We start from the raw sequence: 17,818 nt of genomic DNA, 5'->3' as shown, positions 1-17,818 counted from the left end.
TATCACCGGACTGCCTTCATCAGCGGGGAAGACAGTTATTCTTACGGTTGTCGATAGATTCTCTAAGGCGGCTCATTTCATTCCTCTCGATAAGCTCCCTTCTGCTAAGGAGACGGCTCAGATCATTATCGAGAATGTTTTCCGAATTCATGGCCTTCCGTCTGACGTCGTTTCCGACAGAGGCCCGCAGTTCACGTCTCAATTTTGGAGGGAGTTTTGCCGTTTGATTGGGGCTTCCGTCAGTCTCTCGTCCGGCTTTCATCCCCAGTCTAACGGTCAAGCCCGAACGGGCCAATCAGACTGTTGGTCGCATTTTACGCAGTCTTTCTTTTCGTAACCCTGCGTCTTGGTCAGAACAGCTCCCCTGGGCAGAGTACGCCCACAACTCGCTTCCCTCGTCTGCTACCGGTCTATCCCCTTTTCAGTGTAGCCTCGGGTACCAGCCTCCGCTGTTCTCATCTCAGCTCGCCGAGTCCTGCGTCTCCTCCGCTCAGGCTTTTGTCCAGCGTTGCGAGCGCACCTGGAAGGGGGTCAGGTCGGCACTTTGCCGTAATAGGGCGCAGACTGTGAGGGCCGCTAATAGCGTAGGACCAAGAGTCCTAGATATTGTTGCGGTCAGAGAGTATGGCTCTCCACTCAGAACCTTCCCCTTAAGACAGCTTCTCGCAAGTTGGCCCCGCGGTTCATTGGTCCGTTCCGTATTTCCCAGGTCATTAATCCTGTCGCAGTGCGACTTCTTCTCCGCGCTATCTTCGTCGCGTTCACCCGGTCTTCCATGTCTCCTGTGTTAAGCCCGTTCTTCGCGCCCCCGCTCGTCCCCCCCCCATCCTTGTCGAGGCGCACCCATCTACAGGGTTCGTAAGATTTTGGACATGCGCCCTCGGGGCCGTGGTCATCAGTACCTAGTGGATTGGGAGGGGTACGGTCCTGAGGAGAGGAGTTGGGTTCCCTCTCGGGACGTGCTGGACCGTTCGCTGATCGATGATTTCCTCCGTTGCCGCCAGGTTTCCTCCTCGAGTGCGCCAGGAGGCGCTCGGTGAGTGGGGGGGGGTACTGTCATGTCTTGTTATGTCTGTTCCTGTCCTTTCTCTTCATTCTCTCTCTCTGCTGGTCTTTTTAGGTTACCTTCTCTCTCTCATCCCTCAGCTGTTCTACATTTCTCCTAACTAGCTCATTCTCTCTTTCCCCACCTGTTCTCTCTTCCCCCTCTGATTAGGTCTCTATTTCTTTCTGTTCCTGCTACTTTCAGTGTCTGATTCTTGTTTGTGTTTTTTGATGCCAGAAGCAAGCTGTCGTCTCGTTTGCTTCCACCTTGTCCTGTCCTGTCGGAGTCTGCATGGCAGGTGCAACCTGCATTATACTACGTTCTTTTGTTCCATTGACTACGTTGGAAGAGGATTTATGCCATTCCTGTTTTTTATTAAAGAACTCTGTTTTCTGTTAAAACCGCGTTTGGGTCTTCACTCAAGTTCATAACAAATATAGAACAAGTAATCTAACAATTCCCCAACAACTGCCTAATACACACAAATCTAAAGGGGTGAATGAGAATATGTACATGTAAGTATATGGATGAGCGATGGCCGAGCGGCATAGGCAAGGTGCAATAGATGGTATAAAATACAGTATATCCATGTGATATGAGTAATGTAAGATATGTAAACATTATTATAGTGGCATTATTTAAAGTAGCATTGTACATAGTGACTAGTGATCCATTTATTAAAGTGGCCAGTGATTGAGTCTCAATGTAGGCAGCAGCCTCTCCGAGTTAGTGATTGCTGTTTAGCAGTCTAATGGTCTTGAGATAGAAGCTGTTTTTCAGTCTCTCGGTCCCAGCTTTGATGCACCTGTACTGACCTCACCTTCTAGATGGTAGCGGTGTGAACAGGTAGTGGCTCGGGTGGTTCTTGTCCTTGATGATCTTTTGGGCCTTCCTGTTACATCAGGTGGTGTAGGTGTCAAGGAGGGCAGGTAGATTGCCCCTGGTGATGCATTGTGCAGACCGCACCACCCTCTGGAGAGCCTTGCGGTTGAGGGCGGTGCAGTTGCCGTACCAGGCTGTGATACAGCACGACAGGATGCTCTCGATTGTGCATCTGTAAAGGTTTGTCAGCGTTTTGGGTGACAAGCCAAATTTCTTCAGCCTCCTGAGGTTGAAGAGGCACTGTTGCACCTTCTTCACCACATTGTCTGTGTGGGTGGACCATTTCAGTTCGTATGTGATTTGTACGCCGAGGAACTCAAAAATGTCCACCTTCTCCACTGCTGTCCCGTCGATGTGGATAGGGGGGTGCTCCCTCTGCTGTTTTCTGAAGTCCACATTCATCTCCTTTGTTTTGTTGATGTTGAGTGGGAGGTTGTTTTCCTGACACCGCACTCCGAGTGCCCTCACCTCCTCTCTGTAGGCTGTCTCGTCATTGTTGGTAATCAAGCCCACTACTGTTGTGTCATCTGCAAACTTGATGATTGAGTTGGAGGCGTGCATGGCCACGCAGTCGTGGGTGAACAGGGAGTACAGGAGGGGGCTGAGCACGCACCATTGTGGGGCCCCAGTATTGAGGGTCAGCGAAGTGGAGATGTTGTTTCCTACCTCACCCACCTGGGGGAGGCCCGTCAGAAAGTCCAGGACCCAGTTGCACAGGGCGGGGTTGAGACCCAGGGCCTCCAGCTTGATGATGAGCTTGGAGGGTACTATGGTGTTGAATGCTGAGCTGTAGTCAATGAACAGCATTCTTACATAGGTATTCCTTTTGTCCAGATGGAACAGGGCAGTGTGCAGTGTGGTGGCGATTGTGTCGTCTGTGGACCTGTTGGGGCGGTATGCAAACTGAAGTGGGTCTAGGGTATCAGGTAAGGTGGAGGTGATATGATTCTTGACTAGTATCTCAAAGCCCTTTATGATGACAGAAGTGAGTGCTACGGGCGGTAGTCATTTAGTTATCTTTTCCTTCTTGGGCACAGGAACAATGGTAGCCATCTTGAAGCATGAGGGGACAACAGACTGGGATAGGGAGCGATTGAATATGTCCGTAAACACACCAGCCAGCTGGTCTGCGCATGCTCTGAGGATGCTGCTCGGGATGCCGTCTGGGCCAGCAGCCTTGTGAGGGTTGACACGTTTAAATGTTTTACTCACATCAGCCACGGAGAAGGGGTGGTGCAGTCCTTGTTAGCGGGCCGCAACGGTGGCACCGTATTATCCTCAAAGCAGGCAAAGAAGATGTTTAGTTTGTCTGGAAGCGTGACGTCGGTGTCCATGACGTGGCTGGTTTTCTTTTTGTAGTCCGTGATTTCCTGTAGACCCTGCCATATACGTCTTGTGTCTGAGCCGTTGAATTGCGACTCCAACTTGTCCCTGTACTGGCATTTCACTTGTTTGATTACATTGCGAAGGGAATAATTCCACTGTTTATATTCAGTCATATTCCCAGACCTATTTCCATGGTTAAATACAGTGGATCGCGCCTTCAGTTTTGAGCAAATTCTGTATTTGTCATGGATATTTGTCATGGGTATTTGTCATGGGCTCCATGTTGAAAACGGTTCTCTCCTGCCCAGAGAGCAGTAACAGGCCACACTGCGGCAGGCCCGGAATCAAATACACCACTGCAGCTTTGGGGAAACTGGGATCAATACATTTACAGCACTTCTGCTGCTATTGCTGTTGTGCTGCAGATGAGCAATGCAGCAGATACGGAGAATGACCAGTATGGGTCTCTGTATGGCTCCCTGGCCTGGAGCTTCAGTCATGCATTGACTATGCACCTCAGAGGCCTTTAGGTGTGTGCTATTAACTGACCCGGAATCTAACAAATGTGCTACAGAGAGCCGTACCATGTTACAAGTGTAGCAGTGTAAATTAAGGGCATTTAAACATCCACTACATCTTAAATGGCCATTCCTTGTCTCACTTTAGGATTACATGTAGGATTCCACAGTTGACTGGAATTCAACCAAGGTGCCTGTCCTCCTGAACATGGCAAAACAAAGCTCAATCCTGATTCTCAATTCATCTTTCTTCGACCTAGTTACCAAGGAGGGAGGATGGGGGAACACGTGGCCTCCTTTGGTTTGGAGTGCAGGAGCCGTTTAAAACCCATTTATACTAGTCTGGGTGACCTTTCATTCAGACCACTGATGACAGGGAAAGAGGCCTGGAATCCATCCCCTTTGAACCAGACCTTGACATCCTAAGAACAAAACCAAACATGCCGCGCCACAACTGTGTCTTCTTGTCCAAACAAAGTATATGTTTAGCCAAGAGGAGCCTCTCTCTCGTTTATTATAAAACCCAAAACACGAGAGAGGAGGAGAGAGAGCTGGTAGCCTGGAGACTGCACTGGTCGAGCTGAAATTCTCCCCTAGCCAAAATGTCAGTGCCTATCTGCTCCTGTCGTTTTAGTGTAGGCAAATTAATCTGGTCCAGAGTGCAATCAAAGTGATATCTGAACGTTATGCCATATAAGAACCATTAGAGAGTCATGTTATAAACCAACGTGTAACAAGGTAACCCTTCACTGTCCGCTGTACCTCGCAGGTCCTACTGAAATATGAGGCGGTCACAGCTCAGAGTGAGGCCCCAGACACCTCGTGACAGTAACACACTCTCATACGTCACCCTGCTTTGTGGATGACTGACACGTGTCAGCATTTGGTGCTAAGCCGCTACAGACTGTTTTGTCAAAGAGAACCTGATTGAGTCCATCATAACAAAAGGCCTGTCGTTAGGCTTCCCCCGCCTCATCCATCCAGTGCTCTGTTCATTTATCTAGGCCTGCTTCCCGGTCACGGCACCTTTCATCTGTCTACTTCCTTCCATCTTCATTTATTTCAAAGGTCATGCCCAGTTAATAGTCAAGGAGATATATAAAGTCAACACAGGGACGGGACTGTTAGATCTGCATGTATCAGTAAACAACACAGCTACGGCTTGACCAAAGAGAGCTCTTTGACCAGGCCTCATGGTATAAAGCATGTGTTTCATACTGGGTTTCAAAGATATCGGAACGGTCAGGGAATTGATTGTAAGAATCAGAATCAGCTTTATTCAACCAAGTACATTTACACATAGAATTTTACTTGGCAATATGGATCTGCTAGTGATAGACAGCATTTCGAGACAGAGTTACAGATCGAGGACCAAATTTGCCAACAGTTAAGGGGCTGGGGTTTTGATCCCACCCCTCCGTATGACATATGCTGATTGGCCAACAGCAAGCAATACCTCATCTTATGAAAATACTTATCAACAGCTATAACAATGTATCTACTCTTGGTTTGAGTCAAATGTTAATAAGACTGATTAAAAACATGTATGATTCACATAAACCCTAAATACAGAATCCAACATGTTTAAATTATGATTTTTCTTAACAGACGAACACATAAAGAAGCAACGAGATTATATTTTCTCCAAACTGAAAGCTTATGAAGGCATCACCAAAATTCCAGATAGAGGCTGTTCTTCTATCAACCGTAGATTGCATTATCAATTATTCAGCTCTATGCATCTACTTCATTTTCATTATTTTCTGTTTTAATTAGTGTCATTCACATAATTTATATTGTTATTAATAACCCAGCTATACACACCTACAAAAATCCCATGTTAACCCCTAAACCAACGTGATATAGGATGCATGTGAGCTGCCTTAGCAGTGTCAAGGCCACTCTCTATCATTTGGTTATTCCCCCCTCAGTCTCAGCATGATGCTACGAGCTCAGCAGTTGATCCAGCAAGAAACGCTTGATTTATGTGATAATGACCAGAAAGAGTTAATGTAGTCACCCATTAAAATCCACTTTAGTTATGCTACAAGTCAATCAGAGGCTGGCTTTATAGTGAATCAAAATGAAGGCAAATGGTAGGTGGGAGGACTAACATTTTATATCTATACAGCTATAACGCAACAAATATGTTGGGAAAATAATACATGATTTAAAGAGGCTTTTGTTGCTGCAGGATGAGGAGAAATCACACCAAAATGTAGGGTATTTGATGTTCCCACTTATTTCGCAATTTTTCTTTCATCTGTAAAAAAAAAAAAAAAAAAAAAAAAAAACATTACCCATCTGCATGAAGCATTGCTAATGACAGGGTGTAGGCAGAGGAAGCGAGATCACATGGGGTGAGGGCAATGCTACAACAGACAGGAAGATTTACATTGAGTCACATGAAAATCTGGAGGTAGGCTTGCCTGGTGTGCAGGGTGCTGCCCAGACTCAGTTTGTCGGCTCAATCTGAAACCACCCTGAGTAGGTGTCAACATTAGCCTGGGTTAAATTACTCATCATTACCTGGAGGGCCATGCCTTACACAGCTGCCAACAGGGGAGGACTTTTTCCTGTTCGCTTTTAGGTGAGCCAAAATGGGTGTGTCCCAGACCGGTCCAAGCTGGTCCAGGTGGGTTAGTAGAGCAGGTGAATTGATGACACACCTCTTTACAGATTGGGTAGGAACCATACTGTTTCTTCTCAGTTTAGTCCTTGAATCTCTGGCGCCAGCCTCTTCCCCTGTGTCTTTTGCTGTGGGAGATACTGCATTGTGTTGGAGCGGAGATACAACGGGGCCAAGACCTGACCTCCGTGTGAACCCTGGTGATGAGGTGAACAAGAAGGCACAGGGAGCCCACCCCCACCAGGGCTAGGGGGGCTGGAGTAGGAGGGAAGAATGCGGCTTTGGGAGACACAGCGAGTGTGACTGCGATCCCTTCCGACGCTGTCCTTGATTAGGAAAAAGGGTCTACTAAGTGCACCCTCACCCCGCCCAGAGCTCCATCTGCACACAGACCAGGCTAAATGGAGACATTTCTCCTCATTACACGAGAGCCTCCTCCTTGCCTGTGTGTGCATCTCTCCACAAAGACACCATCAGGGGGGAGTAGGAGAGAGACAGAGAGGCTCTGAGGTTAAAGACCAAATGTCCTCCCTGCCCCCTTCTCCAACCAGTGATCTGATTATGATTTCACTCATCGATACGTAAAGCATATAGAATTCATCTTGTAATGCACGCATCTGAGCAAAAGCATACATTACATTAGTAGAGGTCCATGTTTTTTTTATGTAAACGGAATGTATGTCATGTATCTGTACTGTGACGGCAACGAGAGGTCGAATAATGCAAAGGACGAAAATCTTCGCCCCTGTATGAAGATTCCTCCTCCCAGTGGCTCTGAGAGGGAGCAGATCGCTTGTCTTTGTGTGTCTCTCTGCAGGGTAATAATATTATGTCAGTCCTGCCAGGCGTTTGGTGCTTTCACATTCCCCATGCCAGTGTTCAGGCCGGGGCCAGAGGGAGAAATATTACAATGTGACATCGGGTTCCCCCTGAGTAGCAATAAGGAGTGACTGCAGCGCCCTAAATTCCCTCTCATAGATTAACAACCACTATTCAAATACTTAACTGCAGATATAAGAATCCTCAAATCACAGGGAATGGCTTTCAGCTGCCTCACTGACACTTGGAAAAAACCTACAGTGGGGATATAGACCTCAACAACAGAGGAGCACAGCCAACAGGAGAGCTTGTCTGTTTGTGATAAAACACTGGTGATAGTGGCAAGTCAATGAGGGAGCATTGGGTGAAGATGTACAAGTCTAGGTCAGCATAGAGTGGGAATAAAAACTAAAATAGGGATTGAGATGGATTCACTACATACTTGCAGTTGCCAGAAAGTTCTCTGTAGATAAAGTGCAATTGTTTTGTTTGAACATTGTGGGTAGCTGAGAAATAGTTGTGAAACAATCCAAACAAACAAAACATGGGATTAATGTAGAATTGTATCTAAAAAATGTCAAATAAATCCATATTTGGATAAGATAATAATTCATTGCCCCACTAATTGTATATTTTGATATAGGCTATTAAATTAATTGAGTGGTTTTATATTTAAAATATAGCTTACGATCACAGCTTTAAAATGCAATACAATGCTTTTCTCTGAAAATATAAAAGACTATCGTTTTTTTTAAACATACAAATCTAAATTAAGATTTATCAGCCAGCCAATATGGGAGGGAAAGGTCTAGAACGTTAATGTGTCCTTGATCATGTCATTGGTCTAATGACAATCTCAGTGATTCTTAATTTTGTGGGGAAACATTGATAATTATTAACCATTATAATGTACCAATAGATTTCATTTGATGAGAATCAAGAATTAACTGGTGGAAGATACTATACATAGTTCTGCAATAAATAAATAGCAAATAAACAAGAGTAGGTCTTAAACACATTTCCATCAATGTTTTCTTTTTGCCAACAAGGACATTTTGACCTCAAATTTAGACCTATTGATTAAATAATAATTCAAAACAAAATGAACGGGCTGCTGCTATCTGAATCACGAATCTAACATGTCAGTTTGTAAGTCGAATGTTGTAGTAGGCAAATACTGTATGAATTCAGAATTAGAAAATAATATTTATAGCATTTGCCGAAGGAAAATGTAATTTAAATGAAAGAAAATTAGCACGTGTCTGCTGTCAGAAACAGCCTACACAATCATTCTTATCACATAGCTGAAACGGAATGCGATGGGTTCGTATAGTTGACAGTCCACATTTTAAGAAGTAGCCTATACGGTATTTGAGCATGTTCTAATATAAAATCAGTTTTCAACGGAACGAAATAAAACAAATGTGATTCAAATACTATGCTGCCTTGTGGTTGATTATTTGTACATTAAAATAGGCTCCAGAAAATGTGTAAGGATTATAGAATATTAATATTTCTTAGACATACTATAGGCTTCACTGAATAAACAACGAAGGCATTTGATTGTTTTAATCAATGTATCATGAATGGTAACATAACTGATCATTTATGAGAACAATAAACACAACAAAACATTAAACATAATTTAGAATATTAGTGTAGAGACAAAAAGCAAATCAAAAAGCTGCTTTTGTATAGAATAAGCCTGGCTATTTTATTAGATTCAGTCCATTATTTTAGCATTGTGGTGTGCTTGCTGATTAGTGGGGGTTTTACCCCCCAAAAACATGATTTTTAAATACATTTAACCTATGGGGCGGCAGGTAGCCTATTGGTTAGAGCGTTGGGCCAGTTGCTAGATCGAAAGGTAAGATCCCCAAAGTAAACATCTGTCGTTCTGCCCCTAAATCATTGAACAAGGAACAAACCCACTTTTCCTAGGCCGTCATTGTAAATAAGAATGTGTTCTTAACTGACTTGCCTAGTTAAATAAAGGTTTAAAAAATGTATCAACATCATGGAAATATAATGTTGACAGTTAAATCTATCCACATAGGCCTATTTTACACTGAATTGAAATAAAATATTTGACATACCCATTTAAGTCATCTTTTCTCTTATCCTCAGCAATTCTATGCACACTGGCAGATTTTTCACCTAGTCTGCTCGGGGATTCGAACCAGCAACCTTTCGATTACTGACCCAAAGCCTTATCTGTCTTTTAGAAGACAGACAGACGGGTCTGCATTAGGAAAAACTCCCAAACTCAGGATGAATCCTCTCATGACTATTATCAGTAGAACAATCTAATATTACCACTGTGTTGTTCCAGGATCAGGTGTGTTCTTTTCCACATGCACAGAGTAATCACGTATCATTTCCCTGAGATAAGGGTAAGTTACAACACAGGCTACAATAAATCATTGGAGATCATTTACATTGTAAATAACACTCTGCTCACAGGCACATGGTTCCACACAGAGGCAACGCTGTCACCCTGGCACACACAGTGCGATTGGCTCTCCAGAGCTATCCCTGGTGATCCAGAGGTATCCCTGGTGAATAAGAGGGATGCTTCTTCCTCAGCATCCTCAAATAACTCCACACGGGCATGTTAATGACTTCAAATTGCTACATTACAGCCACAATTAAACAAAGGAATCCCAGAGGTGTTGGGAGCTGTTGTGTCACTGTCTGTACAGGCCAACACGTCTCTCCAATCTCCATTTATTTCCCTAAGAAATCAGCGGGGCCACCTTGGCTTAGCATCGAAACTTCATTCATCTCCAGAAATAGATTCCGGTGGAGAGCAAAATCAAATTCTAATTTGCAAGGCAGGAGAGAGAGGCACGGGAGTGAATGCAAGAGGTACATGGGAAGTTTAACCTCTGGGTGAACCCAGTACATCTGATAGTTTTACTATTTGTCTGTGACATTGACAGCCTAGAGGGAGATTAGAACCACCCAGCCTGGGCTTCCCACTCTGCATGCTGTCTATGTAGACTGTTACCAGCCCATTTTCTTATGGAATACGCCAGGAAGGGCCAATTATGCAGGTCCTAGATTACATTTCGACCTGGCGAAATGTGGACGCTATACAGTCCATTACGGGCAATGTGAGCGCCTATTACGTCTAGGAGACTTGCTAGTGCGTTGTGGATCGGTATGGTTAACGGGCGTTTATTAAACCACAGACTCCAGCTCCGAAGGTCGCGTTTCCAATCCTAGTGCCGCTTTAGGAACATAGGAACGCGACATTTTCACATATGTTTATGTTGGGGTGGTGCTAGAGGTGATGAATATGAAGTCGAACATTTAAATTACGCCGCGGGTTGGTGTTTTGTTCGAGAATGAGTGGACTGTTACACATCGATATTCTCAATGCCTGTTTTCACTGTGTGTTTTACCAAATACTTACACCAGAGGGGAGAGGTACTCTAATTAAGAAAAACAATTAAACAATGGAAGTTAAGGAGAAAGCTGAAACAAAATAGATTTTTACAGGAGGAGACAGAAAACAACATGGCAACGCTTGGAGTGGGGGCGAGGAGACGTGAGTGATGGATGCCCCTCAGTTAGACAGTCAAAATCCCCCCTTCAAGCAGTCATCTCCTCTTGCTAGGCAGCATGAGTGCGGGAGCGAGAGAGAGAGTTGGAGATTAATAGTCTAAACAGGGAGAGAGGGTGCAGAGGGAGAGCGAAGATGGAGAAAAGGAGCAGAGAAAGAAACGACTAGCATCTGCAGCAGCACAGTAGCCCCGGGGGAACAGCGTGAACCTTTGAACCCCGATGGCTGGGCCAGCATGATGGCGAGCCTGTTCCAGTCTTGTAATGTGTTTCTCAACGACTACAGCAGAGGAGGAGAGTGAGGGAAAAGGAGAGTGAAGGAGAAAGGGGGAAAAAGACGGTCATTAACACGTTATGTGCTCCTGCAAGTGCACCAATGAACACTGGAAAATTAATCTCCCAGCAGCTCTGTTTTCTGAAGGGTGGGTATTTCCAAGTCAAAGAAACATAGATCTATGGAGTTTCCATGGGCAGCCAGATCAATATTCTAGACAGGGTTACTCTAGACCAGGGATGGGCAACTTTGATGGAGGTGGAGGCCACCAAAAGTGTGAACACATCGTTAGTGGCCGCAGTGGTTCACGGGTCTGCGTATCCACATCCATAACCACACATGCAGTCAGAGCCGGCCCTAGCCATGTTTAGATAGCTGGCCGCTAGACTAATTCACCAATCCAAAACATTTTGGCTGTCAGTGACTGGCATAACCAGAGAAAAACTGCTTATGCCCAACCGAATTTCGAAATTGCACCTTGTGTTTTCTACTATTCTAACTCTCCACAGTAAATTGAGACCACGACTCAGTTCCCGTGGGCCGCAGGTTTACCCAGCCCTGCTCAAGACAGGTTCGGAAGTTTGACAGGTCGACCAGCTAAGAAGCCAGGGGTCAGAAGTTCACTCAGTGGATAGGTAGCATGGCCACTTCCCATACAGGGAGAATTCAGGGTCTGTTTCTCACCGAAGTGCTGTGTACTGTATGAAATTCAGCGAAGTACCAGCTAAAATAAAAAATTATCTGGATCTGAGGTACAACAGCTTCCTCCACTAAAACCACAAACTATACAGAGGCCATTCAAGGTCTTGCTACAGCCCCACATATCATTATTTATTTCTGTTCTGTGTTACAGCTTTGGGTCAGGAACATCTCTAGATATACAACCCACGAACCTTTCTTTTTTTATGTTCTTTAATGTCATTTTGTTCTCAATAGCATAGTTAGAATATAATTGAAAGTACACCTGTTGAACTCTCTCTGCACTAAATTAGACCAATCAAAAACTCAAACAATTTTATGCCGGCACACTCTTTGGAAATGAACATTCTAGATTGATACGCTAATGACCCAATTGAAGAAAAATGAGATACAACTGAACTAAAATGGTTATCTTGGCCTTTTTCCTGTTGGACGTAATCGGTGCAGGAAATAGTGTTGGCACTGGCAGAGCTGGAGCCTGCTGCCCATTGTCTCTGATATCTGTCACAGTCAGCAGACACAAGGGCCCAACGCCACCTGTATTCTCTGATACCACACAGTACCTCTGCCTTCCCCTGTTTCTAACACACATATCTTTCTCACCACTCAGACGTGTTTATCCATAGATCATACCCATCAAATGGATCAACAAACAGACACTAATCATCTGGTGAGATACCAATTTGGGTGATGGAGTTGGTTTCCGCTTGAACTGGTCATGTATGCTTTCAACAACAAATATGTGCACTGTGAATCGACGTTAGGTGTTTTATTACTAAATTAATAATTGAGACCTTTTCTCCACACCTGAACAAATATGGGAGATAACAATGTATGAAAACAATCTTTATGACCACAAAAACGTTGATATATAAAAAATAAATAGAAGAACTGACTGCTCCTGATACAATGCTCCTGCAATACCGTTATCGCCTCGGCTACCACACAATGGCCACAAAACAAACGCACCATCCCTATACTTCTTTTAAGACAGATTGTAAACTTGACCCTGCAAAACGGCATGCCAAGGCTCATAGCACTTCGACCCCCATCTACTGCTTCCCTCCCTCCACTTTGCAAGTCCTCCTCACACTGGGGGAGTGCTGGGTGGGGATGGGGGCTGTTGTCAACCAGACTGGGGCTGGGGTGAGGCTGCAGGCACGGTCAGGTCAACCGTGCAGTCGATGGGTGAAACACAGTTCACATTACCATGCAGACACAGAGGAAAACAATGGAGGATCCATCTGTTCCTGTCAGCCATTACAAATCTGGTGTCAGCCAGTCCACTGGACCCAGCTTTTCAAAAGTTATCTATCTGGATTTCGGCTATCGGATAGGATTAAATGTATAGAAATATACTGAATAGAACGGGACTCCCCATTCAAGTCAATGACTTGTCCGTTCTATTCATTCTATTTCTATGCATTTAATCCTATCCAATTGGTGAAATCCAGATAGAGACCTTTTGAAGAACTGGGCCATGGATAAAACAGGCCAGGCCATTTAGTGAAATAACAGTAGGTGTTATGTTTCCTACCTGGTTTGAACACACTTTTTCAACACAGGTTAGGGAGCAGAGAATTTGAGAACAGGAACTGAACCCATATCATCAATCTTTTCCTATTCTTACTTTGATATTCTTTCAATCATTGTACATTTGTTCAATTGTTTTAGGATAAAGCTTATCTTGTTTGATATCATAAGGCTAAATAGAAAACGTTGGGATTGTTACTGAGGCAAAAGCAAAAGTTAACCTCCTATAGGCAATTGTGACTAGACTAGAATGGGTGACTAGAACGGCAGTACTCCTAAAATCAGTCATGCATATCCAGCTTCTGTAATTAAACCATTAATACATTTTCTTCCTAAAATGTAAAATGATTCCATTGGCTCATCATTTCATTATTTTCACACACACCCTCTTCCTTTAAAATGGACTGCCCTGCAAAGCGGGTAAAGCCATATCTGTAATTTACTCTGGCTAGTGAACAGACAGTGAACTAAGAACTCCAGCTGCCCTTTGGTGCAGACAGTTAGTTCAGGAAGCAACGGTGTACAACCAATGAGGAAAAAGCACAGTCAAACAGACCTTTGAAAATAGATATTGCAACATGCTAAATTCACAAAGTGGAGAAGTTATATGTAGGAATGCCCATCATCATCATCGCATGACACCCACTGAGAGCATGGGACACCCAAGGCTCTAGGTGAGTCATTGTGTCACTTCTGAACAACCAGTCAAGTACTACCATGTCTCATAGAACCAGAGATAGTGAAAGAGAGAGAAAGAGAGAGAGAGAGAGAGAGAGAGAATGGAAGACAGAGAGCCAGACAGATAAAGGGAGAGAGATGGAACACACATGGCCCCTCAGGTACAGTGTTGTATTTCAAACTGAATTGGGAGAGGAGACCAGGGTTAGGGTTAATCAATCAGCTAATTAGCCTCGAGCTACAGAGCACACTCTGTGTGGGCTGATCTAAGAGAAACTGACTAGGGCCTATGCCTCCCACCCTGTACACACGGATGGATCCACTGAGGGCTCCAGACTACTCTCACCACTAGAGAGAGCTCTAGGTCACCTATCAGGTCTGTGTGAACCTCCCCCCCCTTTAGTATTCCCACCAACACTCCATCCATTCAGCAGACCCAACCACTAGAGGGCAAGCTGTTACTTGACACCCCTTCTATGTGCTGATATCTTTCAGGTTAAACGCACAGTAGGAGTCCCTATGTTCCACTTACAAACCCCAAATATAATGTAGCAAACACCCTCAGACATGCTTAGCACATAAGCATGTTGCATTGAGACACACACACTCACACACGTACACAGCACGCACACACAGAACCAAGCCTTTACTCACAGTCGGGAGAGCCCTCGTCCTGGTAGTCAGAGGCCACTGACAGGTCTTCTGAGGGGGCCGAGCGGCCCAGACTGGAGCTCTGGTTGTCATCTGAACTGTCCTCCTGTCTGGACTCAGCTAGGTGGGTAAGAACACTACATCAGGATTAGGAGGCCAGGGGGAGGACTTTCAACAGCACACAGGAAATGCCCTGATATGGCCAAATGGGTTAGCTGCACAAATGTATGTCAATGGCGCACAAAATAGTTATATCCCAAGTAACGATTCAAACCATTTTATGGTGTAAAATATGCAGTCACTTACATCTGAAGGGAAATGCCTGAGGATTTCTGCAAAATAAAAGTGGGGATTAGTTAAATTTAGACTGCAAATTAGGTTAAGATTCTTCAGGTGCTTACACTTCCGTCAATGACACCAAACACCCTACTTTGGTTTCCTGCCTCTCAGACCACAGGACACAACCTCTCGCAAATAAGTACAACCTTCACCATGCACAGAGTGAAAAGCAGTAAAAGGCTTCCGGTGCAGACATCTCTGATGCAGAGACTATTCATTTCTTCTCATGTGCTTACTTTCATACCTCTTTTCCTTTCAATAACACGTTTCTAAAATCAAATTGTTTACGCTTCTTTCCATCATCAAAAAGGCTTCAGGAAATGTGAACATCTAATGTAAAATTTAAGTGACACAGGTTGTTTCATTATTGTGTGTGTGCATAGGGAGTTAAAGAGGCCAACTAGGAGGAACAGTCTGGTAGGCCTTACATACCTGGAGTAGATCACCCTGAAGTTATTAAGCAAGACGTCCCGTGTTTCCCTGGCATGTTTACTGAGGTTCTCATCCTGTAGGATATCTGATACAAACAGCTCACAGTCTGAAAGACAAGACAGGCAAGTCACACATCTAATAAGTGGAAGAAAAAAGATATACCTGTCCACCTCAATTCTGAGAAGATGTCATATAAAATATGTTATGATTTACTAAGTGGCCATTTAGGATATTTTGTCATTCATTACCTGGAGCATGAACTCTTACAAAAATGCACATTGTTTTAAGTGCCTCAAGCCATTCTATGATACTATGATCTTTTTCCATTACAATTTACACCTTGACATGTAATCACAAACTGTATTCCAAGTCACAAGCATATCAGAAACAATGTTATCTTTCATGCTGGACCAGGAAAAACAAGTTGAACTATAGCGCTTGTTTAGATTTCTTTGTTTCCTATAATTGTAATATTACCAGGAGTGAAAGTACTTAAGTAAAAAATGCTTTAAAGTACTACAGTAGTTTATTGGGTATCTGTACTTTACTGGTTTGCTTAATATAAAGAATTTGATGTATACATTTTAATTTTACTTAAGTATTACAATTGAGTACTTTTTCCACAACTGTACTTAAGTACTTTTAAAACCAGATACTTTTAGACTTTTACTCATGTAGTACTTTACTTGGTGAGTTTTACTTTTACTTGAGTCATTTTCTATTATGGTATCTTTACTTTACTCAAGTATATTAATTTAGTACTTTTTCCACCACTTATTATCACATTAAGGCGTTTGCATTTGCAAATATTTGTCAAAGGGCCAAGTCAGGTTGCTCAGTAGTACATGCAAATACGGCAGATGCCAGTGTTCATGTTTGCAAACATTGACAGTTACTCTACAGTGTGAATCAGATGGCAATCTATGAGGAATATCCATAAGGAACTAAGTAAAAATCTGTAATACTATCTTGTCATAAAGACGATAGAATATGAAATACAGTAAGGCACATGCAGTTATTCACAGAGCCACTGTAGATAAAAGCATAGTAACAAGTCCAGATGGTTCGATCACTTTGAACATAAATCACTGAATTCTGTAGCACATTATAATAATGTTAACAGACATGTGCAGTGCCTTATTGGCATTTTAAGTTGTAGCAATTCAAAACCTATCAGTAGGCCTACATACAGTTATACAATGTGTCCTCTTACAATGATTCTAGTTATAAGACAAATATATTGAAAATCGCACAGTATATGATTTTCTATTCCATCCTTATGATAATAGTCTTACATTAAATCATACTGCTTAAAATCAATAGAAATATATATATAACATTACCATTCAAAAGCCTCCTAACTTCTTCAGAGACTGTCCCCATCCTTCCATCAAAGTGCCAGAGGAATTTTCAGACAAATGTTGATAAAGTCAATCAAAACTATACTTTTTGAGAAGTTATGGAATCTGTGTAGACCGGACGGACTCCTGTCATAGTGTAACAGTTCCCTGCTTGAAATGAAAGCATGTGGATACTCACGCACTATACTAATACACTCATGCAACACCTGTACACTTTTGTTACAAAAACTATTTCTGTGCATGCATCTAATGCAAAATAAGAATTGCAAAAATGGGGCGGAGCATGATGTGACTAAATGCTTCCTCTGAATGATGTTATTCAGTTGTTAGGTCTATATCACCTCGTCACATCAGTTTGTTCAAAGTCCCTGTATGCATCCAACTTCAAGTATGAATAAAGCCTTTGTTCACACTGCAGGCCATAATGCTCAATTCAGGTTTGTTTTCACATTCATTTTGGGATACTGACTGTCCAAACTGAAAGTTAGAAGTTACCAAATCGAATGTGTGTTCAGCCACCAGTAACTCGCTAACATGGATACGCTAGTTGTCATAGTAACGAAGGGTGTTGTGCAGTATTGTAGACTGATTGGGTGGAGGTGTTTGTGCTTGCTACCAAAGACAGTACGATCACGCTTGTAGCCAATATCATGGCGACGTTGATTAGCTCAACTCATGCGCAGAAACACGTCTAACAGAGATTAATATATATTAAAAAACACGTCGAACAGTCGTCTCTCGCTGAACTGCGCGTGTGCAGGCCGTCAAATCAAAGGCACTCCTTCGATATAAAGTTGTTGTTGACGAAAATGAAAACGTGTCAGTTTGTCACTTTCAGAAGTTGGAGTAATAACATGTTCAACTACTAGATTTCGAGAAAATTAACAGCTAAGGAATAATTGTTCACTTCTCTAATTGATTTTATGCAATGTTGCGTCTATAGGTTTAGAACTCTAGCTGTGTTCGAATACCAATACTAACATACTGTATACTAATACATACTTAATGAGTATACACTATATACTCAATTCACGTCACAAATTGTACGGTTACCGCGGTTAGTAT

The 17,818-nt window shown here is 43.2% G+C and overlaps 1 protein-coding gene across 3 annotated transcripts in view; it reads right to left on the bottom strand.

Moving 5' to 3' along the window:
- The window catches only part of LOC135505018 (src kinase-associated phosphoprotein 1-like), a 41,137-nt gene extending 24,148 nt beyond the window's left edge, over window positions 1–16,989 (bottom strand). For 2 of the 3 annotated variants that reach the window (XM_064924032.1, XM_064924033.1), the window contains exons 1-4: window positions 16,736–16,989; window positions 15,393–15,498; window positions 14,928–14,953; window positions 14,625–14,741 (exon numbers count right to left, since the gene is read on the bottom strand). In XM_064924032.1, the coding sequence (XP_064780104.1) occupies window positions 14,625–14,741; window positions 14,928–14,953; window positions 15,393–15,498; window positions 16,736–16,775 (289 nt within the window). In that variant the 5' untranslated portion in view covers window positions 16,776–16,989. The remainder of the gene's footprint in view (window positions 1–14,624; window positions 14,742–14,927; window positions 14,954–15,392; window positions 15,499–16,735) is intronic. The other variant, XM_064924031.1, reaches the window with a different exon arrangement.
- Window positions 16,990–17,818: the final 829 nt, after the last annotated feature.

Source organism: Oncorhynchus masou, chromosome 18 (assembly GCF_036934945.1).
Source record: "Oncorhynchus masou masou isolate Uvic2021 chromosome 18, UVic_Omas_1.1, whole genome shotgun sequence".
In the NCBI taxonomy this organism is placed as follows: domain Eukaryota; kingdom Metazoa; phylum Chordata; class Actinopteri; order Salmoniformes; family Salmonidae; genus Oncorhynchus; species Oncorhynchus masou.
The sequence above is the reverse complement of the archived record's forward strand: the minus strand, read 5'-3'. Positions and strand labels throughout refer to the sequence as shown.